Source organism: Microtus oregoni, unplaced genomic scaffold, assembly GCF_018167655.1.
Source record: "Microtus oregoni isolate MIOR12 unplaced genomic scaffold, Mior012 000006F_ref0000085, whole genome shotgun sequence".
Lineage (NCBI taxonomy): Eukaryota > Metazoa > Chordata > Mammalia > Rodentia > Cricetidae > Microtus > Microtus oregoni.
The window spans coordinates 60,127,797-60,153,997 of NW_024543065.1; the positions used below are offsets into that span (position 1 = coordinate 60,127,797).

General features: G+C 47.8%; 1 protein-coding gene across 1 annotated transcript in view; it reads left to right on the top strand.

Moving 5' to 3' along the window:
- Positions 1–24,826: 24,826 nt before the first annotated feature.
- Pepd (peptidase D) overlaps positions 24,827–26,201 on the top strand; it is a 135,150-nt gene continuing 133,775 nt past the window's right edge. Inside the window, exon 1 of the mRNA XM_041653891.1 lies at positions 24,827–24,899. Coding sequence (XP_041509825.1) covers positions 24,883–24,899 — 17 coding nt within the window. The 5' untranslated portion in view covers positions 24,827–24,882. The remainder of the gene's footprint in view (positions 24,900–26,201) is intronic.

The window sequence follows — 26,201 nt, forward strand, 5'->3', positions numbered from 1 at the left end:
GACACTCCTAAGACGACAAAGTGCTCTCCCTGCAGGCTGCTCAGCAGGGAGTTTGGAGAGGCAGAGTGGCCATGATGGAATCAACAGAAAGGGTCCCTTCAACAGGAGAGATGTGGAAGGCAGCACAGGAACCTTGGGGATGGCTGATCCCATAGACTGCTCAAGCAGGGAAATCAGGAGGCCACTCTGAGAGGGGCCATTGGAGGTGATCGCAGAATAAGCCACCAGAGGCAGTTTGGAAAAGTTTGGTCCACACGAAGGGAATAGCAGGCACAAGGCTCCTATTGCAGAGGGACCAGTGGAGACAGAAGATGGCCAAGGTGCTGGCGATGTGGCCCGAGGGGAAAGTGAGCATAATTCAGAGAGGCTGACGTACTGGATGGCTGCTCTTCTATAGGTTCCCAGTTAAGTTGTCGCCCTAAAGCATCTGCTTATCCAAGAAAAACTGGCACACAGCCGCCATCCCGGCACTCACGAGGCAGAAGTAGGAAGATGGCTACAACTTTGAGACCAACCCGCTCTGAGTTCTAGGCTTGCCAGAGCCCCATAGTGGGACCCTGACTTTAAAAAATAATCCCAGTGTCTAGGCCCATGCCACACAAATCTTGAGAATGAGTTTATGGCATTATAATTTGCTTAAGCATACGTCATTGCTAGGAGAGATAGAACCTGCTTTCTTTAGGGGTGTGGTCCCTGGTAGTTTGACCATGCTCCAATGGGTAATTCCACACTGATACAAGAATATATATATATATATATATATATCACTAATTGAATTCAGTAGGTTAGTAGGTTATTTTTAAAAAGTAGAATGTGAAGTTGGAAGGGAGGATCTGGGAAGAGTTGGGGGGAAGGGGATAAATATAATTGAAATACATTGTATGCATGTATGAAATTCTTAAAGAATAATCCTTAATTTTTTTAAAAAAATTATATACATTGGTGTTTTGCCTGCATATATGTTTGGGTGAGGGTGTTGGATTCTTAGAAGTGTAGTTACAGACAGTTGTGAGCCTCCATGTGGGTGCTGGGAATTGAGCTCGGGTCTCTGGTACTCTTATCCGCTGAGCTATCTCTCCAGCCCCCTCAAAGAATAAATTTAAAATGATGTATAAAAAAGTATACAGCCAAGGTTGAGACTCAGCGATGCCGGGCTGTTCTCCTTGTGAGTGCTGGGGAGTAGGGGTGGGGAGACGAGGAAATGGAAATCATTACTACAGCTCTCTGGTGGAGAGAGGCCACACAGATAATAACTGAGTCCTAGCAGGCAAGCTACCCAGAGGTGCCGGGGACCCTGAGCTGTCTGACCGCTCTATGTGAAGTATAGGGATCAGTGGTGCATTCTATGGGACAAGGGAGGGGACAGAGGCAGAGAAACTGGCACCCATCTCTGAGAACTGAAAGGTGCAATGGCAAGAGAGAGGCCCCTTTGCTGCCAAGGGGGAGAGGGAGGGCACTAAAATCAGCCACGGCTGGTAAGTCAGGCCTGTCAGATACATTGGCTTCAAAAAAAACCCCAAAACTTTAATTAATTAATTAACTAACTAATTAATTGTTGTGTTTGAGAGAGATGGAGAGGGAGAGAGAGAAATAGAGGGACAGGGAGGGAGGGGGACAGTCGTGCCACTGCAGACACTCGTACACATGGAGGTCAAAGGGCAATCTGAGGGAGTCAGTTCTCTCTCACCATCGTGTTTGCCCAGGAGGCTGCACTCAGACCTTCAGGCTTGCTGGCAAGTGGAGAGCGTCTTTCCCAGGTGAGTCAGCTGCCTGCCCTTGGCTCCTTTCACTTTCTATTTGTAGGACGCATTTGCGCTCCTCCAGCTCCTCCGGGTGTCTTGTTTTCTAGCGGGATCTTGCAACTGAGTTCTGACTGATCTTTGGTTCACTCTTCCTGTCATAGCCTCCTGGGTGCTGGTACCATCACCCCTGGCTCTTCAGTCTTAAGACCTAAACCGGAATCTTTTTCCCTGGGAAATAACAGGACTGACCGTTAGGAAGAGGTTGTTGAAATCCCAGCCACCAAGTCACCCCTTGAGCTTGTCTTGAAGAAACAAAGGCAGAGGGGTCCAAGCAGTGTGGAAATGAGGAGGGACACCCTGTCCATGACAGAAGGGAACAAATGGAAATGTCATGTTTTGTTTGTTTTTTGTTTTTATGAACCCCTGTTCAAATTGGAGCTGCTACATCCAATAGGCTTCTTGATGCACAAGAGTTCTGCCATAGTCCTGAAGACCAAGGTGTGATGCCTGTAATCTCAGTACACCAGAGGCTGAGGCAGGAGAATCATGAATTGAAGAACAACCCTGGGTTACAAAGTAATCCCCTGTCTGAGAGAGGGAGGGATGACGGGGGGGGGGGGGGGGGGGAGAGATGGAGAGAGAGGATAGATAGACATGGTTGTTCTGGCTGTTTTAGTCCAGACCAGCGTGGATATAGTTACCCTTCAGGTCACTGTCTCAGACAGCCACTTATTGCTCCACCTGGAAGATAAAGGACAACACCACCAGGCATGCCTGGTAGGGGGGACAGCATCTCAGCAGCTGAGAGTCAGGAACTGCTGGGGTTGGCATGGGCAAAATGTTGAGGGACGATTCCCTCCCCCGAATCATTCATACCAGCCTCAGTTCTGGGGTGGGTCTTGACCCATATCTGACCAATGAGACGAACTCATTCCTGTAGCCAACTTGATTGGTTGTGTGATGGGCCTGAGCCTGGGGTGCTGAGAAGCTGTCTTTTATCTGGATTGAGGAGGTGCTAGTGGACAGTGACTTTGGGAACGACTGTGACTGTTGCTACCACAAGAGTCAGTCTTCCTAAAAATGGAGCCAAAAATACACAAAAACAGAAACCAAAGGAGTCCTCCTGCTGGTACGCCATTTGGAACCTGGTGGTGTGCCGTTCAGACCCGGATCTGTCTGTTCCTGAAGCAGGAATCCATTTGGACTCCTCAGTTGTGCAAGTCAATAAACCCTCTTCTCACTCAACAAACGATCTTTTGAGTGCTTGTTAAATGCTGGGGAATTTACCGGACCCTATGAAAACAACATGAGGGGAACAGATGTGGCTAAACACAGGCAGAGCCCACAGGTTGATCAAGAGAGCAACGCCCTACCCCAGCTACGAATCCAGCAGGAGTTTGTCGATTGGATCTTTGCAAGGGATGTGAGGAACACAGCAGATGGTGTCTGCCAGTGCAGTTTTATGAAAAAAGGCAGAGAGAATCTTCATTCGAACATTTTGTCTATTGATCTTTGGCACAAACTGGGAGGGAGCAGAAGATGGGGCTTGTTTTTTTTTTTTTTTAAAAAAAAAAAAAGCAGGTTCTGCATGAAAGCTGAGAGGCTCGTGCCTTCCTGGCAGTCTGAGTGGAAAAAGGAGATGCAGTGCTTGGTGTGGCTGTGAGTGGCTGGTTTGTCCCCTGAACAGACTCCTCTGAATGACAATTATCCTAGCCCGGCTCTTGACAGAAGCAATTCCGGAGAGAAATGTTTTAAATGTTTGAATATTTTTTTTAAATACTAATGCAGACAACAAAAGCACGTTAACAAATGTTTAGAAAAAAGAGAGAAAAACATCCCTTGTACCCCCAGAACCTTGTACAAGCATTGTTGAAAGACACGATTTTCCCGTCTCTATACGATGACCTGTGTGAAGTTCTCATTGCTCTGTTCTTGGCTCACCACGGATCTGGCCTCACAAGTGAGGAAAAGGTGCTCAAGGGAAATCAGCGTCCCATTCTTTTAAGGACTGTGTGATCTTGGGCAAGTCACTTGGCCTCTCTGAGCCTGTCTTCTCCAGCTATAAGATGGAGATGTCTCCTGTATCCTCAGCAAGGGACAAGACTGGAAAGGTCACAGCGACTGGGGCTTAGCCGCTGCTGGGCACAGGCACGGCTGTGCTTTTCTCTTGGCTCTGACGAGATAGCTGACTGAACTGAAGTGCAGAGTTTTGTCTTGGCTCACAGTTTAGAGGGTACGGTCTGTCATGGCAGGGAAGCAGTCGTCCTGGGGCCATGGAAGACTGTATTGACTGTTCACATCACAGTGCTAGACAGGAAGCAGACCGCCCAGCCACAGCGAGAAGTAGATACTGTCTTCAAGTCCTGGCCCCAGTGTCCCGCCCCATCAGCTAGGCTCCAAATTCTCTCAGCCTCCCAAAACAGAGCCACCAGCCATTCAAATACACGCACTTCGCTGGGCGGTGGTGGCGCATGCCTTTAGTCCCAACACTTGGGAGGCAGAGACAGGTGGATCTCTGTGAGTTCGAGGCCAGCCTGGTCTACAGAGCTAGTTCCAGGACAGGCTCCAAAGCTACAGAGACACCCTGTCTCGAAAAAAAACAAAAGACAGAAAAACTCAAACAAACAACAACAAAAAAAACCCACGCACTTATGAGGGACATTTTATTTAAACAGTGACAGACATAGATCCTGACCCTGACTGATCTCATGCCCCTCCAGTCACAAGCCATGGGTGTCTCAACCGTGGACCGTTAATGAGGAAGCAGGGAAGGCCATGGGGCTCAGTGGGAAGAATGACACTTGTGTGCTCTCCCAGTGTCCCATAGGATGGATGTGGGACCAATGCAAGCATCTTGGGAATGAGCCTCCCGGTTTCACCTGGACCCTCTCCTCCTGATGTCACTCACCAGATCTGCATTTGAAGGTGTTTAGTGACAACTTGCTGCCCGTTGTCTCCAGGGACCCTATTGCTGATAGAAGAGATCTACATTCATCCACAGAGGCATTTGCTTATTAGTCTTGTTGTTGCTGTGACCAAAGTGCCTTAGGAAGGAAGGGAGGGAGGGAGAAACAAAGAGGGGGAGGGAAAGGAGGGAGGAAGGAGAGGAGGGAGGGAGGAGAGGAGGGAGGAAGGAGAGGAGGGAGGGAGGAAGGAGAGGAGGGAGGGAGGAAGGCTTCACTTGGCTTATAGTTTGAGAGGACTTATCCACACTCTTTCCACCCTATGTACTTGGGTAGGAAATCATGGCTGCTGGAGACTTTGGCAGAGGACAACTCTTCTACACTTCATGACTGACAGTTAGCCAAGGGAAAGAATATAGGAAGAGGTCTGGGTACGATGGAGCCCCCAAAGCCACACCCACCCCCAGTGACCCCCTTCCTTCTGCTAGGTTCCACTGCCTACCTCCCACCTTTCCCCAGTAAGAGTATCATGTTTTGAAACTTTCAGGGCATTAATCTGTTCCAGAGGCCAGAGCCTGGGATCCGCACTCACAGACACACCCCGTGTTGTGCGTCACTCGGTCCCTGGTGTCTCTGAATGCCACGTTGACAGTCATCTTTAACCATCCCAGAACATGACTCTGCAATGTCCAGGGTCCTCCAAATCCCACTAAGTGGAAAAAGGCCTGTGGGTTGGCCCAGGGGCAGAGCACTTGCCTCCCTCCAGGTCCTGCGTTTTCTCCCCGTACTGCTGTGTGAGGAGTGGGGGTGGAGGGTGAGAGAGAAGTGTAAAAATCTCAATGAGAGCTGTAGATATGGTTTTGTGGCTTTTGAAGTTATACTACTCAAAGGATGGAACTCCAGTCAGGAGTTTAAAATGAAGTAAAAACAACATGAGCTGGTTTCCATATTTCTGTTAAGAATTTCTTTTCATAACTGCAACAGTACGGTGGCTGATGAGACTCACCGTTCAGGTTTATGGATGAGAAGGGGAGGGCTCGTGGGGTCAAAGGTCACTTGCATTTTGGCTGTAAACCTCAGGCTTGTTTGGGTTCTTTCTTGGAAAAAGGGAGCATTGTCTCTATGAGGGTGATCTTCCGATTGGTTTTGATTTTTGTCGGTGATGTGGAAATTGTGATTCCAAGCCAGTAAGAAATACAAATCAAATGACAGAGGTTGAGGGGTCCTTTCCCTTCCTGTGTGCTGTTAATGCCCCTAGTCTCCCTATACAGCTTCACAAGCATGAAGGCTGACGTTAGTGTTAGCCGGTGTCTCATGCTACTTAATGGCGTTCGGAGGTGGCCCCTCGGAAAAGTGACTCAGATCTTTAGGGTGAAGCTTTTGCGGCTGAATTTTGGTGACTTTCCACAGAGAGGAAGAGGGGCCACACAGGCAGATGCATTACTGCCAAGACAGAATGCAGCTGGGGAGTGCCTTGCTACAACCCGCACTGTTGGTTGAGCTTCCGCATCCAAAACTTTGGGCTGAATCCACCTCCTTTCCTTCTAAAGCAGCTTCCCTCTGGTTTCTCTTGAAAATAATAAAAAGACAACGCAACAGAGAAGCTTCAAAGGAGACAGGAGATGAGGAGGAAGGAGAGTCCACATTAATACGGAAGGTGGAGGGCGCAGAGAAGACACGTGCTATCTGTGGAGACTGGAAAATCCCGTGTTGGGCATGTAAAATAAGAGTTGGGCTAGAGCTGGTGACAGCACTTAGGTCCTGTGCCAATGAGTACTAGGGTGGGATTGAGGCCACATTGTTGACAGTTCCCTGGGTGACAGTAGGATGCAGCCCACTAGAGGCTTCACTGTTATCCCAAGAATGATGTGCTGAGGAGAATCCATAAGGTTTCTTTTGTTTATTGGATGGGATGACTGACTGGAAGCCTGAGAGTTTGGGGGAAGTTTCCAGTAATAGCTCAGGGTAGGAGAAGTAAAAGTCTGGAGCTGGGATGGGAGAGGGGTTAGGAGTGAAGGTTGACATTTGGTAACAGATAAGATTTACCTGTGAAGATTTGGGGAAACCCAGATTTATGTTGAGGCTGTAGATCATGTGACTTCTGAGATGGTGACAATGGGCACGAGGAGTTATTGTTTCAAACTTTCCATTCCCAGTGACATCTGAGGAGAGCTGTTATGCTATGAACTTTACATCTTGCTGGGTGGTGGTGGTGGCACAAGCCTTTAATTCCAGCACTTGCGAGGCAAAGACAGATGGATCTCTGTGAGTTCAAGGCTAACCTGGTCTACAAGAGCTTGTTCCAGGACAGCTAGGATCACACAGAGAAACCCTGTCTTGAAAAAATTTACAGCTCTTTTGTGAGTTTCTTTCCTGAATTTGGTAACAAGCTAAACTGAAACTATAACTATCTAGTCTTCAACCACATCAAAGACCTAAGAAGAATATAATATTACCTGAGTAAACAGGAAGTATAGAGCAAACACCTTCCAAAACTATAGAAATGACAAAAATAGCTGACTGCCTGGACAGTCGCCCAAGATTCTTCTACAGTGTTGGGACATCCATCTACGACCTACCAGCCTAGAATATATGACAGACTTTTCTGTGAAGCAGGAGTTTTGAAGAACTGTCCTACCTTGTCTTGGTAAAGTTCAGCAGTCACTTTCTTTTGTATTCTGCTTGTCCTGTTTGGACAGCATACTGTCAGCAGTTGAGGCAAGGACAATTTATTGCCCAAATAGTTAGCTTTGCCACACTGAAAGCAAACTCCATATGGAAGTTCTTTTGTGTCCTTCATCTGTTTTTGAAGTAAATTGGTGCTGCCAGGAGTAAACGTGTCTCACTGTCATGAAAAGCCTTATATTATCAAAACTTTTTAAATGCCATATTCTGTAGATCTTTGAAATGTTTGAAGACCATCTATCTATTTAAAATATCTCTGTTTGACCTTGAAAACATACCTAACTTGACTATAAATTTGATTGTTATAGATGACTAACTAAAAACCCGACTTTTTTATTATTCTAAATAGCTTTCAAGAACTAAAACTTTACATTTTTAAATGAGCTGCATAGATATAATACCTTAAACAAGAGTAGAAACATATATACAGCATAATGAAAATAATCTTGCTCTTTAAAGACTTTATTCTTTTTAAACTGTTTTTTTTTATGATTGTCTATGCTGATTTTTCACTGTATCTGTTTACAGGTTTTCACAGTCTGGACCACTAAGCCTACAGGGAGCAGTGGGGAGCCTCGTCTCTATATGCTGTGGCCAGCCTGATGGAATGTGGGACTAGGAAGCCTCTTTGGCTTCATGTTTGCATGTTGGAATTGTTTTTAAAGCTTTCTTAGGTCCTATGTGAAAATATGTGTTCCCATGTTGGATGCTATATGTAAGGAGTCTTTCTCTGACCTTCCAGCCAACTCCCAAATAATGACACAGAGACTTCTTATTAATTATGAAAGCTACACCTTTAGCTCGCATACCTTAATTTAACCTGTTTCTATTCATCTACATTTTGCTTTGGGGCTTTTTGCTTTTCATTCTGTATGTCCTGCTTTCCTGCTTCCTTCATGTCTGTCTGTCTGGCCCCGGGCATCTCCATCTTTCCCTCTGTCTCCCTTTTTCTTTCTCCTTTCTCACCGAAGACTAGATTCCTCCTCCTACTTATTCTCTCTGCCTTCCAACTCCTCCTCTTCCTCCTCTGCCTAGCTATTGACCACTCAGCTTTTTATTAGACCAGTCAGGCAGGCAAGGTAAAACAGCAACACATCTTTACATAATTACATAACGCAGCATAAACTAAAGCAACACATCTTTACATAGTTAAGCAAATGCTGGGCGATGATGGTGCAAACCTTTTATTCCAGCACTCAGGGAGGCAAAGGCAGGATCTCTGATTTCGAGGATAGCCTGGTCTACAGAATGAGTTCCAGCACAGGCAGAGATACACAGAGAAACCCTGTCTTGAAAAACCACCCCCCCCAAAAAAAAAGAATTAAACAAGTATTCTATCTATGCCACAACACTAACTAGCTCTTATAACTTAAATTAACCCATTTATATTAAGCTACATTCTATCATGTGTACCTTTCTTCCATCTTGCACCTCCTATTTCCTCTCTGTGTCTCCTGGCACCTTCTCCATCCTAGATTCTACCTCCTCTTCCTTTCTTTCACTGGAAATCCTGCCTATACATCCTGCGTAGGTATTGGCCATTCAGCTCTTTATTACACCAATACATCTTCACACGGTGTACAATAATGGAGGGCAACTATGGAAGACCCCTAACATGCACCCACACGCATGTACATGTGCACCCACAGGCATGTCCGTGTACACGCACACATACAGCACCACATACCTACATACTAATTTATGCACATCGTACTCACAAACACCTGTCAGTGAAAGAGAGAGCCATAGTGACAGTACCCACCCTTTCTCTTGCCACTATGCATATCCTATGGGTTCTGGTGAGGTGGGGCAGTCAGTAATACTTTGCAGACACTCGGACTGGGGCTGCTTTGTGTAGGCTGGATGCTCCCAAGTAGACAATAATCTGCTTCCCTCCTTCTCTTCAGCAGACCAGTTAATTTTGCAGATAGCACGAGAGCCTCAGAAACAGAGGACCCATCATGTTTTCAGACAGGATGGAGAATGATCCAATGATGTCCTTGATGTTCTCTGTACACCCCCCACCCCAGGGTTTCTCTGTGTTCTGGCTCTCTTAGAACTCACTCTGTAGATCAGGCTGGCCTTGAACTCATAGAGATACACCTGCCCCGCCTCCTGAGTGCTGAGACTAAAGGCCCACACCACTACTGCCAGGCCTTACAGTCTACTGCATGTCAGAACACAGAGCTGTCTGGACCCAGGTCTTAGGATTTGGATATAATGGGGTCAGAGGCTAAAGACAATGGGCAGGATTTGAGGCAGCTCCTTCGGCCAACTGTAGGACACTCAACATACAGTTCAGACAGTATCCCCTCTTGTGGTGGTCACAGTCAGCATACCCTGCCTGTCATGGAATTCCCTCAGCGAGTTTCTTTGATGCTGGGTATTAACACGGAGTGATTTTTTTTTTTTTTGAGCTCCTTCACACCCCTCCCCTACAAAAAAAGGAAATTGAGAAGTGTTGGGTACCAGCAAGTCCCCAACACCTCCTGGAAAGGTCTCCAGAGGCAGGGTCAGTGGATGTATGCAGAACTGATTCAAAGCCTCTTCCTTCCCCTCCTCCAGCCACTGGGCTACTCCCTCTCTCATCCCCTCCCCCTCTCTTGGGACTCAGGTGCTGGGAGCAAATATCTGAATCCATGGAAACCAAGAGAAGGCAGGAAACCAGGAAGGGGGAGGGATTGAGAGCTGTCTTGCAAATGGGCAAGACAGAGAGGATATTCCCTTCTCATGAAGAAAGGGCAAAAATACCATTTTCTCTTTCGTTGGCAGTTACCCCACGAAAGGCTGGCTTCTCTCCTGGGTTGTTAGCAGGCCCTGGTTGGATAGCAAGGTCGGGAGTGTGTGTGTGAAGGGTACCCCTTGAGAGACCGGAGGGTCAGAGGTAGTGGTTAGTAGAGTGGAGGTGGGGGGTCAGAGGTCAGAGATTAGAGGTCAGGCTTGAAGATTAGAGCTGGAGTTAGAGGAGGGGCTCTGGGCCTGGGTAGGGTCTGTAGGGAAGGCTGGTTAGGATTCGATAGCGGAGCTAGGAGTGTGGAAGACTGGGGTGTAGAGGACAGAGGTGGAAGGTCAGCGTGGGCACACAGGTGTGAGTGCCCATCAGACAAGGGAGGTCTCTTCCTCATGACTTAAACCATCCCTTTGGCATCAGGCAAGAGAGCCTTGTCTATGGTCCCTATAAAAAGTCTTCAACATACAAATCTGACCTCCTCACCCAGGACAGACTTGGGCCTAATACTGTTGAGCCAGGAACTGAGAAAGGACAGGTTGGTGTGGGGGTAGGATGGGGGTATCTGGAAATAGCGCCCATAGATTCTGGACCCCACGGACTCCTTCACAGTACCCTCCCATCTCCCTGAAAACAATCCTTTCTGTTTATTTTCTCCTAGACTTTTAAGTGCTTTAAGCACATAAACCTGTGTCTTTAGAGAATCCACAGCCCCGCCTCTTGCTCTGAGGACCTGGCACACACACACACACACACACACACACACACACACACTCAAGGGCTCCTGCCTCTCATCATCACTATGTGGACAGCTCCCATTCGGGCACCCGCAGAGCTAGGACAGACCTCTGAACAGGTCTCACACTCTCCCATGTGGCAGACAGGAGTTCACTTATCAGGGACACACATGGCCTCTAATTTTCCTCCACCACAACCCCAAGCTGGTACTTTCCATCTCCTTGCATGAAGAGGCATTTCTTTACTCCGTGTACTGAGAACTGAAATCACAAGGTTAGAAGACTTAGTCCCTCCCTCCTTTACTCCCTCCCTCCCTTCCTTCCTTTCCCCACACACACTTTGCTTTCAATACATATTTCCAAAATACCCTTCATCCAAAGTGGCTGCTCTCGCTGATTACCCCATGGCATGACACAACATTCAATCTCAGTGAGCTTCTAATTGGTACCGGTCTTGGGGTAGAAGCGACAGTCTAGTGAGCTCACCAGACTGAGCAGGGGCTAGGCCATATGTAAGTACTCCAGATAGTCTTGATAGGGCCTTCTTTTTTTTTAATTAATTAATTTTATTTTATGTGTGTGTGTTTATGTGCGCAGAGTGCATATGTGAGCCCTGGGAAGCCAGAAGACGATGATGGATCCCCTGGAGCTGGAGGTACAGGCAGTTGTGAGCCATCATGTAGGTGCTGGGAACTGAACCCAGGTCCACTGTAAGAACAGCAAGTGCTCTTAACCACTGAGCCATCTCTCCACCCTCAGTCCTGGCTGGCCTTCTTATCTGAGCTATTGGTAGGGCACAGGAGTAGTGTTGAAGGGTTCTTTCTAGATCAGTAATTAATTAGAAGGAGTAATGAACTTGGAATTGATGCCCATTGCCCATGCTTCTCCCAATGAGAAGGAACTTACAGTCAGTATAATAGTGTCCACATAGACTCAAAGCACAAGAAAGGACAGTTTCCTTGGGAAGCTGCCAAGACAACACATCCAGAATCTGGTCATAAGCCACAGGTAGCTATAGTGCTGGTTAAGTACCCAGGTGCCCAGGATTGCTGGGGTAGGCAGCAGGGCCTCAATCCTCAACAACAACCACAGAAGGAACTTGGAGCTCTGCTTTTTGGATAGCCTTAGAAAAGGCCCTTGTTCTTCGTGTAGCCTTGTGGTTTGAATGCACACTGTCCTTAACCCTGTGCTGGACACATGATCTACAGATGAGGGTGCTGAAAACTTTGTGAGACAGAGCCTAGTTGGAAGAAGTAGGGTCACTGAGGTGTACCTTTAAAATTTATACTGGCTGTGTCCCTGGTACCTTTCTCTCTCTCCGTCTCTCCGTCTCTCTCTCTCTGTGTCTCTCTCTCTCTGTCTCTCTGTCTCTCTCTGTCTCTGTCTCTGTCTCTCTCTCTCTCTCTCACACACACACACACACACACACACACACACACACACACACACATGCACACAGTTGTAATTTGAAAGAAAATGGTCCCTAAAGCGAATAGCAGCACTATTAGGAGGTATGATGTTGTTGGAGTAGCTGTGGTGTGGTCTTTTTGGAGGAAGTGTATCACTGTTGTGGTAGGCTTTGAGGTTTCTTATATGCTCAAACCACGCCCAGTGAGGCAGTCTACTTCCTGTTGCTTTCATATCAATCTGTAGCAGCTCCTTCTCCAGCACCACATCTGCCTGCATGCTGCTATGCTCCCTGCTGTGATGATAATGGACGGAATCTCTGAACTGTAAGTGAGCCACCGCAATTAAATGTTTTCTTTGTGAGAGTTACTGTCGTCATGGTTGTCTCTTCACAGCAACAGAAACCCTAAGACCAAAGTTAGTAGCAGGAGTAGAGTATTGCTGTAATAGACTTGGCCATGCTTTTGTTTGAAGGAATACAGACTTTAGGACTGTGAGTCAGAAAAGCAGTTGGACACTTTAACTGCTGCTTAATGGGCCATCCTGGTAGGAGCATGAAAGTCAGTGGTGTTGGGGGCCTGGCTCAAGGCGTTTCAGATTCAGAGGAGAAGAATTTAATATATTGCCTAGAGATCCTTCTTGTGATAATTTGATGAAGAAAGTGACTGCTTTTTGCCCTTGTCTGAAAAGTTTTCCTGAAGCTAAAGTTAAGAGTTTGGGATAAATTCCCTTGGCAAAGGAAATCTCAAAACCACCCAGTGTAGACTCTGTCATGTGGTGATTAGTGTTAACTCTAATGAAGATTTATAATGAAAAGGAGCAAGCTGAGCAGGGTAAATTACAAAATGTAAAATTTAAAGAGAAAAATGAGCACCAAGAAGTGGAGTGGAGCTAAATCCTGTGTTCAAGGAGATAAACAGATTAAGAAATGGAACGAAGGGAGTGGTGACCTCAGGGCAAGGTCCCACCCAGCTCAGTTTCCAATTTATAGAAAGAAATTAAAGTTTAGAGCCCCATATAGTGGTGCACACCTCTAATCCCAGCACTGGGAAGGCATAGGCTTTCCAGACCTCTGAGTGTGAGGTCAGCCTGGTCTACACAGCAAATTCCAGAACAGCCAAGCTTAGGCAGTGAAGGACAGAAATCTGGGGAAGATGTAATTGAACAAGAGGGCCATGTTCCAGCCCCAGCAAGCAGCAGAACTTGGCAGCTTCAGTCACATGGTTCTGGCTTACCGTCAAAGAGAAGAAAGGTGCTATGGAACCTTTCTTCATGGCTAAGGAAAGCTGCTGAGGGCAGGCATGTGCCAGGGGTGTCCCTGAATGGAGGCTTAGAAAGGCCATTGCATGAAGCTGTGAAGTTGAAGTCTGGATTTTCTTAGAGAACCCACGATGTTGGAGATGCTAGAGTCATAGGACACCTGCCAAAGAAAGCTGCTAACAGGGAGTGGAACCAGCTCAAGAGAAAGAAGTGTGATGCAGTCAACCAAACTGAAAGGAGTTGGAGATCTGAAGAGCATTTTGACATCAGACAGGGAGATGCAGTTTGGAGTTTGCCCAGCTGGTTTTTGGCCTTGTTTTGGTCCGGTATTTTCTCACTGTGCTCCCTTCCCTATGTTTTGGAATGGTAATGTATGTCCTGTGACATTATGTCTTGGAAATATGCAATCTGCTTTTTGATTTTGATTTTATAGGGGATTACAGTTAAAAGATTGCATGAAATCTCAGAAGAGACTTTGAACTTTAGACTTTTATGTTTTTATTTTTTTTTTGTAGATTTTATGATTTATTTAACTTTATTTTATGTGAATCGGTGTGAAGGTGTCAAATCTCCTGGAACTGGATTTTCAGACAGTTGTAAGCTTCCATTCTGGGAATTGAACCCGGGTCCTCTGGAAAAACAGTCAGAGTTCTTAACCGCTGAGCCATTTCTCCAGCCCAGCTTCAGACTTATTTGAAGTTGGACAGAGTGCATTCTTGCATTATGATATGGCTACAATTCTTTGGGGGCTTGTACAAGGACCCAAGGCAGCTTGGTGTACACCTGCCAAGAGAGACTCTATGGAGATCATTGGAAAGTAGACCTGAGTCTCAGTTTACCTAAGGCAATACCTGGTTCCAAGAAGAACCACAGACTGGGACCACCCAGGTACTACCCAGGAATAGACATCCAAGGAAAAATCCTGGTATTTCAACTATTGTAGATAGGCTCACCTGATGTCCCCTAGCCCAGCACACACCCATCCCCTTTCTACCAGGACACCCCTGGACAAATGGCAGTCAATCAAGGGTCCTGAAACTTAGAAATCCCTTACCCCAACCTTTACTATTATAAAAGTCCCACCCCAACTGAAACCTTGGCATAACAGGGGCCAGGGAGTAGAATGTGGTGGTTTGAAAGAAAATGCCCTCTCAAAAGAGAGTGGCGCTATTAGGAGGTGTGACCTTGTTGGGGCAGCTGTAATCTTATTGGAGGAAGTGTGTCACTACGGAGGCAGATTTTGAGGAAACCGTCTACTTCCTGTCAACATGTAATAGCTACCTCTCCAGCTCCACGTCTGTCTGTAAGCTGCCATGTCCTGCCATAATGGTAATGGACTGAACCTCTGAACTGTAAGTGACTCACCACAGTTAAATGTTTTCTTTGTAAGAGTTGCCATGGTCATGGTGTCTCTTCACAGCAAAAGACTTAGTTAAGGTTAACTAAGACACACACACATGCACACACACTGATACGCACAGATACATATTTCTGATGCATTGATGTTCTTCAGCCCAAACACACTGGTCAAGTGACCATGGATTAAACCCTCTGAAACTGTAAGCTAAAATAAGTCTTTCCTCCCTTTAAGTTATTTCTGTCAGACACTTGCTCACAGCAACAATAAAACCCACACACATAGCTGTAAATGGGGACCGTGTGTTGGTTTCCTAGCCACCCAGACCCGAATAATCACACAAAAGCTACATTAATTAAAACACTGTTTGACCAATTGCTTAGGCATATTCCTAGCTAGCTCTTATATCTTAAATTAACCCATTTCTATTAATCTATGTATCACCATGAGGCTGTGGTCAACAGAAATATTTTGGCATCGTTCTCCTTTGGCAGCTACATGGCATCTGCCTGGCTCTGCCTTTTTTCTCCCTGCATTCAGTTTAATTTTCCCGCCTAGCTCTATTCTGCCCTGTCATAGGCCAAAGCAACTTCTTTATTAAGCAATGGCAATAAAACATATTCACATCATACAGAGGGGAATCCCACATCACATAGCAAGTGATCTTTTATGAGAGCAAGGACAAGGTTTGCTCTTGACACAAGAGACAGAAAGTTTTCTGCAGTGTGGAGTTGAAGAAATATCCACAAAGATTAAGTAAGCTGTCAGCCTGGCTTTCACCACCACCTCCTTTCAAGCACAGGTAGTACCTGGAAGAGAATTTAGGTCAGTTCTCCAGGTCTCTGTGAACAAAGGCTTGGCTGCCCACATCCTGTGCTGAGGCTGGGACATTCGTTAGTCAAGTGAGAAAGCTTGGAGAGGCTTGGCTAAGGCAGACAGCTGACTCTGCAGGTGGAACTGAGGCCTGAGCACCGTGATTAGGGGCCTCTTTGGAAAGCCACCTGTGCCGGGCCACCTGCCTCTGGCCTTCCCACTGTCAGACAAGCTTCAATCCATTGTCCCTCAAGCCCTAAACAGAGAGTGTGATATTGATCTTTAAGATCCGGATAAAATCGTGATTCTTCCCACAGGCTGTTTGACCCCAACGTCCAGCCAGATCAAAGGAGGAAGTGAGGCTCCTGCTAGCTCACCCTGCAGCCTGTGAACTCTGGACTGAGAGAGGCAATGGCAGCTTCTTGGGTATCTGCTAATTCTTCTGAATGATGATTGGTATTTAATAGCTGGTATTCTGAATAGGGTGAACCTCCCTCCCCCGCACCCCCCCCCCCCCCGACCCCTACTAGCACCTGGGAAGAGGAAACCTCAACTGAGAAAATACCAGCACAGTGGTCTATAGGCAAGTCTGTGGGAGCATCTTCTTGGTTAATAGCATGGTCAGTCCCACCCCTGGGCAGGTGGGTTGTGTTAAAAACAACAATAAACCAAGATAAATAAGCCGTGAGAGACAACATTTCTCCACAGCATCTGCTTTAGTTCCTGCCTCAACTTCCCTGGAGTGTGCCAGGGAAATAAATGTCAGACAAAGAAATTCTTCTCCCTGAGTGGCTTTTGTACATAGTGTTTGTCACAACAACAACAAAAAAAAGGAACTAGAGAGGTGGCCATTCGGCTTGGTCCGGTCAAACCTTTGCCATGGACCCTTATCTTCAGCACAGTGGCGGGACCCTTATCTTCAGCACAGTGGGTACAGCGCTTCTCTCCCGTGGCTCTGTTCTTGGTTCCCTACAAGTGCTGATGGTCAAGGCTAGTCTGGGATGACCTCCTGGCTAGTCTGGGATGACCTCCTGGCTAGTCTGGGGATGACCTCCTGGCTAGTCTGGGGATGACCTCCTGGGTCCTCCTTATTTCCACATCCATTCCTTACAATTTTGGTCTGAATCTGAAACATGTCCTACAGTCTTATGTTTTGAAAACATAGTCCCTAGTTGTGGGGACCCCACAAACCTCAAGGCCAGTGGGGAGACAATCCATGGGAGGGGACAAATGACAATCTATGGGAGAGTCAGTACCATCTTTTCAGGCACTGGGTCAAGACTTCCAGAGACTGGCACCATGGTTTATTCTTCTTACACATGTAAGCATAGTAAAACTTTGGGGGGAAAGTCTCCACTTGACAGTTTTCCTAACAAAGCTCCAGGATTGGCTACATCAAAGTCCCCTTGCAAAGTAGCAAAGCTCCTGTGACCTTTACGGTAAGAATGAATTCTTTTGACTGACAAGCAGAGCTGGGGCTAGGGCCTAGAAAGGAAGAATACGTGATAAGCCCAAGGACGGATTTTATCGATGGAGGATGCAAAGCACACGGGGCCTCTTTCATAGGCATGAGTTCTATGCAATGAGAGAGAAAGCCCGGGATTAGGGCCTAGACACTGCTGAGAATATTGGGGAGGATTCAGGTGGAGGTTGACTCCTCATAGAAGAGCAGAAGATCTCCAGGTTGTTTGACCATGTCACTGGCATTCCAGGTGATGTCATTCAAATTTCCGTCCTTTGAAGAAGACGGGCTTCTGTGATGGACAATCCTGGCTTCTCCGATGCTCACTCTAAGCTGTGTGTCCAGCAACTAGTTGATGGTGCTGTCTGGGGAGGATCTGGAAACAAGGTCATGGGTGGGGAAAGAGGGTCCTCAGAGGCCCATTTCCTGTCTCACTCTCTGCCTCCTTGTCTGTCGTGATGTGACGGGTCTCTGCCACATACTGCTACCACTATGACAGAAGCAGATCCGCCATGCCTTTCCTGCTCTGATGGGCTGAAATGCTCTGGAACTGTGAGCAGAAGGAAATCTTTCATCCCTTATTTTTTTTTTTCTAGTCCCTGTGGACACAGCACACGTAAGTGTCTAATATAGCTGTTTGTGAGCCCCACACGAGCCTTGTTCTGTACCCTCTCATCTGTGCAGGTGGAGTTCCATGCTTGTCTCGGTGGCTCTCTCTAACACACAGATCTTTCCATCTGAAAACCCCTTCTAGGCGTTTTTCTTGCTTGAATTATTTGAAGTAGGAAAACCCACTATAAATCTGGTTCTTTTGAGGTGGGAAAACCCACCGAAAATCTAGGCCACACCTCTTCCCCGTGGTAGCCTATATAAAGAAAGAAGGAAGCATTTGCTCCTTGCCTGTCTGTCCTCACTCTGGCTTCGCTGGCATGGAAGCCTACTCTTTGGGGGTTCTGACATACACTGAAGATCAGCTGAGACAGCCAGCTTCATGGACCGAGCAACTCCTAAATTCCTGAACCTTCTGCTCATAAGCAGCCATTGTTGGACCAGCTGGACCACAGCCTCTAAAGCCTCTCTAATAAATCCCCTTTCTTTTTTAAAAAAATATTTATATATTTATTTATTATGTATACAATATTCTGTCTGTGTGTATGTCTGTAGGCCAGAAGAGGGCACCAGACCTCATTCCAGATGGTTGTGAGCCACCATGTGGTTGCCGGGAATTGAACTCAGGCCCTTTGGAAGAGCAGGCAATGCTCTTAACCACTGAGCCATCTCTCCAGCCCCCAATAAATCCCCTTTCTATATAGAGATTTGTTCTCTCCCGTTCCTCTTGAGAACACTAGTTAATACCACGTTCCTCCTTACTGCCCATGCTCTTTCATAAAATTCAGTGTCACAGTAAGGAAAGTTTCACGTGCGTATCATGTTATATGGTCCTCCAAGAGCCCCAGTGTGCCAAACTTCTTTTGACCCTTGACGTTCCCTGTACAGGAAGCAAATACCGCTTGGTCTCAAAATGGGAGCATGGCGACTAGATGTCCCCTGCCCTGACTCAACACACTTGTCTGCTCACTTATTAGTCTGCACACTTTCTCACTACACAGTCAAACAGGCAGTGTCATGGAGGCAGAACCATAGTAGAACTTCAGAGCCCAAGAAATGTCATGTATGCATCACCACACATAAACTGAAATTAAAGACTACGCCAAACTGTGAAACAAGAACCTCGGACCTAGCCAGAATAAAAATAGCTGCAGTTTGCAACTGCATTCATTATTCAGGGTAAGATTATGTGTGTGGGGGGGCTTTTCAAGATGTTATATGGAGGGACACTTGTAGCCCCGGCTGATCCATCACTGTCCTATTGGGCTTTGGGGGTGTCTGTCAAGATCTTTCTATTTGGAGATAAAGTGAAGTGCTATTGTAGTTCAAGTTTGAACCCCACAGGCTTGCCATACGCCGAGAGTCCCCAGCTGGTGGCACTGTTGGAGGGTGAGAACTTTGGGGTACCGTGCCTCCAGCTGGTGGCACTGTTGGAGGGTGAGAACTTTGGGGTACCGTGCCTCCAGCCCTCTCCTTTTTTTCTGCTTCTCATCCACTGTGAGGTGAAGGCGTTTCCCCACCACGTGTCACTGGAACAATGCTCTGCCCAAGCACATGAAGTCAAGTGACTAAGGACTGAACCCTTCTTTGAAACCATGAGAAAAACAAATCTTCCCCCTGCCCTACACACACTGGCAAATGTTTTTCTGTACATTTGGTCACAGTAATAAAAATGCTAACAAACAGATCCCATACAGTTCCATCATCCTCTTCCTCACCAGAGGCTAAAAGGAACAGGACGGACAAGCTGGTCACAAGCTCCTCTAGGGACTCTGGCCATGCAGAGAGTGAAGCCAGGATGCAGCATCAGAGCAATGCCGTACCCAGGGGCAGAGGTGGTGACAACTGTCTTGGCAGCAGTAACAGCTGTAATGGCTGAGGGATGCACTTGGTTACCAGCTTTCCTAGGTCCCATCTGCTTGCTTGCTTTTCTTTCCTCCCTCCCCTTTATTTACTTTTTTTTGGTGTACATATGCATATATGTGTGTATTTTGTGTTATATATGTATGTGTTTGTGGGGGTGTGAACATGTGTATAGAGGTCAGAGGTCAACACTGGGTCCCTCCTCTATCACTGTTTACTTTGGTTTTCGAGACAGCGTCTCTGAACCTTGGGCTCATCATCAATTCAGCTAGCCAGTGAACTCAAGGATCTGCCTATCTCCATTTTTCCACCCATTACAGGAGTTACAGATGTATGCCACCATGCTCAAGTTTTACCTGGCCACCAGAGATCTCAACTTAGGTCCTGATTCTTGCACAGCAAGTCCTTACCTGCTGAGCCATCTCTTCAACCTCATCTGGAGTGTTTCCTAATCCTGCTTTTCTTCTCCTCTGCTATGTGACATCCCCCCTCTCCGACAATTCCTCTTCTAAGCAGGGTAGCTGAGTTGAAGGTCTGTTTGCTATTGAAGACTCTGATGAATGTGAGACCTTCAGAGAAGCAGGGATATAGCTAGATGGGCAGCCAGCTTGGGGATCTTGGTGGTCACATGGGGAAGCCACAGAAGAGATGGATGGGCCATGGAAGGGAAGGTAATGGAAGAGAAAGGTGATAAGAAGGCAGAGATCATGAAAAGCAGAGGTCACAGAAGGGAAGTTTCACAGAAAGGAGAGGTCACGGAAAGGAGAAGAGAGAAGCTACAGAATAGACTAAGTCCTTAAAGACAGAGGTTACAGGGAGGAGAGACAAGCACCGAGGAGGAAGGGTGGACGGTGTGAGGTCAGCAGCAATTCCAGCAGGAGGAGAAGACACAGGTGTTGCCTCTTAATCATCATCATCATTATTTTTTAAACAGAGAGTCTCACTTTATAGCTGTGGCAGTTTGAATAAGATTGGCCTTAGGGCTGGAGAGATGACTCCGTGGTTAAGAGCACCGACTGCTCTTCTTTCCTTAGGATACGGGTTCAATTCCCAGGACCCACATGGCAGGTTATCAACTGTCTATAACTCCAAGGTCTGACACACTCTCTCTTACACATCTAGGCAAAAACATCAATACATATAAAATTAAAAATTTTAATAAAGAATGGCCTTCCATAGGTCATGTTTGAGAGGATTATAAGGATTAGGAGGTGTGGCCTTGTTAGAGGAAGAATTTCACTGCAGGTGGGCTCTGAAGTTTCAAAAGCCTGAGGCAGGCCCAATCTCTCTCCCTCCCCCCACTCCCTGCTACTGCAGGTAGGATGCTGGACTCTCAGCTACTTCTCCAGCCTCATGTTTGTCTTGGGCTTCCATGCTCCCTGCTGTGATGATAACAGACTAAACCTCCAAAACTGTACTGAAGCCCCAACTAATGCTTTCTTTTGTAAGAGCTGCCTTGGTCATGGTGTCCCTTCACGGCAATAGAACACGGACTAAGAGAGTAGGCCAGGTTGGCCTTGAATTCGTGATCCTCCTGAGTGCTGGCTTATCATACCTGTCGTCTTGATATTGGCATGGACAAAAGTATAGATGACTGCTGGGGACACAGTATATAGGTGCTTTTCCTCAGGGCTACCCTACTGGGAACCCTCAAATGGGACACCTCTGAATTCCATCAGAGACCCACTCACTGTCTTACAAAGACATCCAGTCACTTGCATCGGAGAGACAGCACACCCTCACCCTTTGGGGGTTTCTCTCCTGGACACCCCCTACAGAACCAAGTCCTCCAACGCTAGAACCTAGCACCCATACTTTTGAAATTAGAAGTTTCATTCATTTTTGTATCAAGATCTTGAAATAGGGTAATGGAGTTACACCAATGAATAGCCCAGCACCACACGGGCAATGCAATAAAGGGGAAGCAATAAAAGCAGACCGCCATCGCCTGCACACTGGTTTGGCTCATTTTAAGAAATAAAAGTAATTATCACCTGTGCAACCCGGCCGGCCCGCTCTGTTCATGGGGAAGAAAACAATTTCAGAACTTTATTTCCTATATTGAACGTCGATAATTGGATGTATTTATAAGTCTCGCTGGAAGAAAGCAGCCTGTGATTTCAAGATGAGAAAACAGTCTTCCAAAGACCGAAAAACAATATATTCCCCATTTTCACACACACAAAAAGAGCTTGTTCCGTCGAGGTGTTGAAGGGGCTGCTGGAATGATTTGCTTTTCTGAAGCCACCGTTCCATTTCTCATCTTGAATTGCCTCGTAGACCCTGGCAAAGCACACAGCGGGGACCACTTCATCTGACGTAGTGACGGGGGCTTCTCAGGGAAGGCCCCTGGCTGCCGCCTGCCTCTTTTCTGCAGGAAGATGGATGCCCGGATGAACCGAGCCAGTAAAAGAGGGCAAGAGGAACAGGGTGTGATGTAGGGCCTTCCTGGGGCTCATGATGTGGTCCTGGACAACACTGCAAGCCACACTGACCTTAGAAGTAGGAAAGGTGAGGTTGGCCCAGCCATTATCACAATGGGCAAGGACTAGGGCCTGCTGGTACCATGACAGAAGAATAGCCACCAAGGTATGTGCTATGGTTTGAAGGAGAAATGTCCCCTACAGGCCTGTGTCTGAACACTTGGTCCCCAGCTGGTAGTCCTGTTTTGGGAGATTGCTGAACCTTTGGGCTGTGGCCTCGTTCACAGAAGCAGGCTCTGGAAGCTTTGAAGGCGACAGCTGCTTCCAGTTCTGGCCTGAGTTTTCTGCTTACTGATCCACTGAGATGTGGGGAGCTGCCACCCCATGCTCCAGCCACTGTGGCTAGAGCTGCCCTCGGAGCCGTGTACTCCCTGTCATGATGGACAATGGCTCCTCGTTCTAGTTTTGTTTCTGACGCTGTGGCAGAGAAAAGCTTAGGAGAGAAAGGGGCTTATTGCTGATCATGGTTCCAGGTTGCAATCCATTGCTTTGGGGAAGTCAAGGCAGGAGTGTCACACAGCTGGTCCCATCACGCCCGCAGACAAGAGTAGAGAAATATGAATGCATGAGTGTTTGCTTGTGCTCAGTTCTCTGTCTCTACTCATCAAGTTCTGTCTAGGGAGTGGAGCTGCCTACAGTTGGCTGGGCTTTCTCATATCAATAAACTTAATTCAGACAATCCCTTCCCCCAAGACGTAATTCAGAGTAAACAGTCCCTCCCTGAGACTCCAAACAATTGTAGGTTGTGTCTAGTTGACAACACAACTGTCCACCTTTTAAGTGCTCCTGTCAGGTTAGGGGGCACACATGTCCTGTCTGTCATATGCCTTCCTGTCCCACCTGGAAGAGGTAAGGTTGGAATATATCCTCCTGTCCCCTATCTGTCACACATAGCCAAGAGGTCAGAGACCTAGTGGGTCAGCAGTATCCATGGAGCTGTGGGGGAGTAGTGGCTTAGGCAGAGGGAGCAGGTAGGGCAGGGTAAGTTGGTTCAACACAGTGCCAAAGGGAGAAAGGAGGACCTTGTCCAGGATGGATCTTCTAAGGTGTGACTAGGGCAGGGCACTTCTGGTAAGTACTGCACTGCATCAGCAACTGGGCTAATAAAGCAGCCACCTCTCAGGGATCTGTAGGCCATCCCAAGGCCAGACCTCGTCTCCAAGGACCCCATGACCTCAGCCATGCTGTGGCAGAGTGTGAGGCCTGAGCGCACTGCCTGGCGCACTTCCTCGGCTGATTTACACACTCCCACACTGACTCTGTAAAATCAATCTTTGCTCAATTGCCTCCTGGCTCCCAGCAGCGTCCGGGTCTGTCCTGCGTGAGTAACTCCAAAATGTTCTCCCGCACTCTGAGCAGCTTCTCCTAGAGTCCCTGCCAGGGCCTCTGCCGGGCAGGAGCAGGGGAGGGGAAGGCTCTGCCACAGCCTTCGATGGGGAGACTGGAATCTGGTGGAGAGCAGTGAGGGATCTGGCAAGGCTTGCTGGAAAAACTCTTGAGTGAGAGTGGGGGAGGGGCAGCCCCGCTGGAGCCTCTGATGGGGAAGGGTGGGGTAAGGCAGGGAGTGTCTGAAGTACAAAACTAAAGTCTGAACAGACCCTGCCTGGAGGCCCACTGTCCAGATGGGCCTGGGTGGGCAGGAGCCGTGGGCAGGACTTCCCAGTTACAACCATAGAGCGAACGCTCCATTCAGTGGCTGGGTGTTCTCTGCGTCTCTTTTGTAAATATTTAGGATAATTACTTCTTTTACACATTAATAAGCATTAAGCTGGCAGTTGGCTTAATTTTGACATATTTTATGTCAAAAGAAGTGGGGTTGTGACTAGCTGGGGGCAGGTTTTCCTACTACAAACTGACACGAATAGCTCTCTGCTCATCCTTTGCTATTTTTAAAGTGTCCCTTATTAAGGAGTCAAGAGACTCTTTAGCTGAAGATGGAGCTAATTCGTGTGTGTTTTCAAGTTCTCAAGAACAGGTGAACCCCTGTAAACTCAGGTGTGTTACTTACCCTTCTGGGCCTCAGTCTCCTCGTCTGTAAAATGGTGCTAAGATAGTACCTACCTCATGGGGCTTTTCTGAGCAGTAACATCTGCAAAGAATTTGAACCACTGCCTGTAAGTGCTTGGGACCTGCTTAGAGTAGGGAGGGGGAACGTCTGCCTTCTGATGTAGGGCTTTAGTCAGATGTAGTCCTTTCTCTTTAGGACTCTGCCCTAGCTCCGGACCTGGCTCTCTGCCGGCTTCCCCCCACCCCCCATCTCCCAGCTCCTCCATTCTGCACTTGAGGAGGTTTGGACAAGATCGTATTAGATTTAACTTCCCAATGTTATATTCAAAGCCCTGCAGGACTTGCTTATCTATCCGGCCAGAGCCCCTCGCCTCTCTCCCCATACTCCTTTTCTAGGATGCTGAAGGCGACTGTTAACAGTTGCTCCAGTCCTCTGCCATCCTTGGCCCTCCTCCCCATGGTTTCTTTATTCCTGTATGTTCTTTCCGCGGGTGGGCTGCCACAACATAAGGTCAGGGGTTGACCTAGAATCAAGTTATCTCTTGTCTCAGGACACTTCCTCCCACGAGGAAAAGCCTGGAGAGTCGCCCTGCTCAGGTCCCTCCTGGCTACTCCCGGGAGCCTGAGACGCCCTGCGCAGACCCTTAACCCCTCCAGGGCTCCGCCTCTTCTGTGTGCGGTCGGGAGCCGGAGGGGAGGGACCGAGGCTGTCGGCCCCGCCCCCGCATACTTAAAAACCCGCCCCTGGTCCCGCCCCATCCTCTCGTCAGGACCCAGGCAGGTTCAGCTGACGCCGCACTCCACGTGACGCTCGCGCCGAGTGAACATGGCGTCCACCTCACGGTGAGTGCCGAGTTTGCCCCTCGCTCCTGCCCGCGGATGCGGAGAGGTGGCTTGCCTCGGTGTTCCGGGCTGGACAGTGGGTGACAGCCCCCGGGCTCTGTCTGGGGTTGCTGTGTGGCCGCAGGCCGCGCACTTCTAATCGCGGGTACTGAAACCGAGCTCCGGGCGAGTGGTACCCACTGCGTCCCTGGACGCTTGTGACTGCCTCCTGGCCCTTGGGCTGCCCAGGAGCCCAGCGTGTGGTGGCCTCACCGTTCACGGCAGAGATAGGAGCTTGGCAAACCTGTTCACTGCCACGCCCCTCTGATGGGGTGGGCTCCAGGTCCCCAGGCGCTTCCCTAAGAATGAGGGTAACTTTTGGAGTGGGCGTGGAATCCCAGTTTCTCAGGCCAGCTCTTCCTTTGATTTCTTTTTAGGCCCAAATGTCAGCTCCTCCAAGACACCTTCCCCTAACTGATTAGCTCTCTAGTGCCTGGTTTTCCATGTGTCGGTTACCTCCTCTCTATCTCCAATGCAGACTTCGTGCTGGGCCTCACTAGCCCAGTCAGTGCCTGGGTCGATTTAGGCCTGCCAAGATTCTGTAGAATTAAAGGAGGGTCGGTGGTCCTGTTGGAAGGAAGTGTGGACAGATGGGCTCACTCAATCTTGGGGGCAGGGAGAGTAGGGTGCATCCCTGAACTAGTAGGTGTGGTGACCAGTGACCTCTCCATCTCCAGACTTACTCCTGGGGGAGCAGGAAGGGTTGTCATCTGGAATTTGCTTTTAAAAAAATTTTAGACAAGGGTCTCACTATGCACCACGGTCTAGCCTCAAACTCCATTTGCTTTGCCCTTCAGAATGCTGGCATTTCAAGCATATAGCATTGTCCTGTTTAGGATCTAGCTCCCCTCCCTTTTTTTCCCTTTTCTTTTTCTTTTTTTGTTGAGACACGATTTCTCTATGTAGCCCTAGCTGTCCTGGAACTCATTCTGTAGACCAGAACTCACAGAGATCTGCCTGCCTCTGCCCCCCTAAGAGCTGGCATTAAAGTGTGCACCACTACCATTGCCTGGTGGGATCTGTTTCTTTTTCTTTTCTTTTTTTTTTTAAAAGATTTTATTTTTTTATTATGTATAGTGTTCTGCCTGCATGTACGGCTGACGGCCAGAAGAGGACGCCAGACCCCATTACAGATGGTTGTGAGCCACCATGTGGTTGCTGGGAATTGAACTCAGGACCTCTGGAAGAGCAGTCAGTGCTCTTAACCACTGAGCCATCTCTCCAGCCCTGGGATCTGTTTCTTAAAGAGCCTGATAGCTTCAG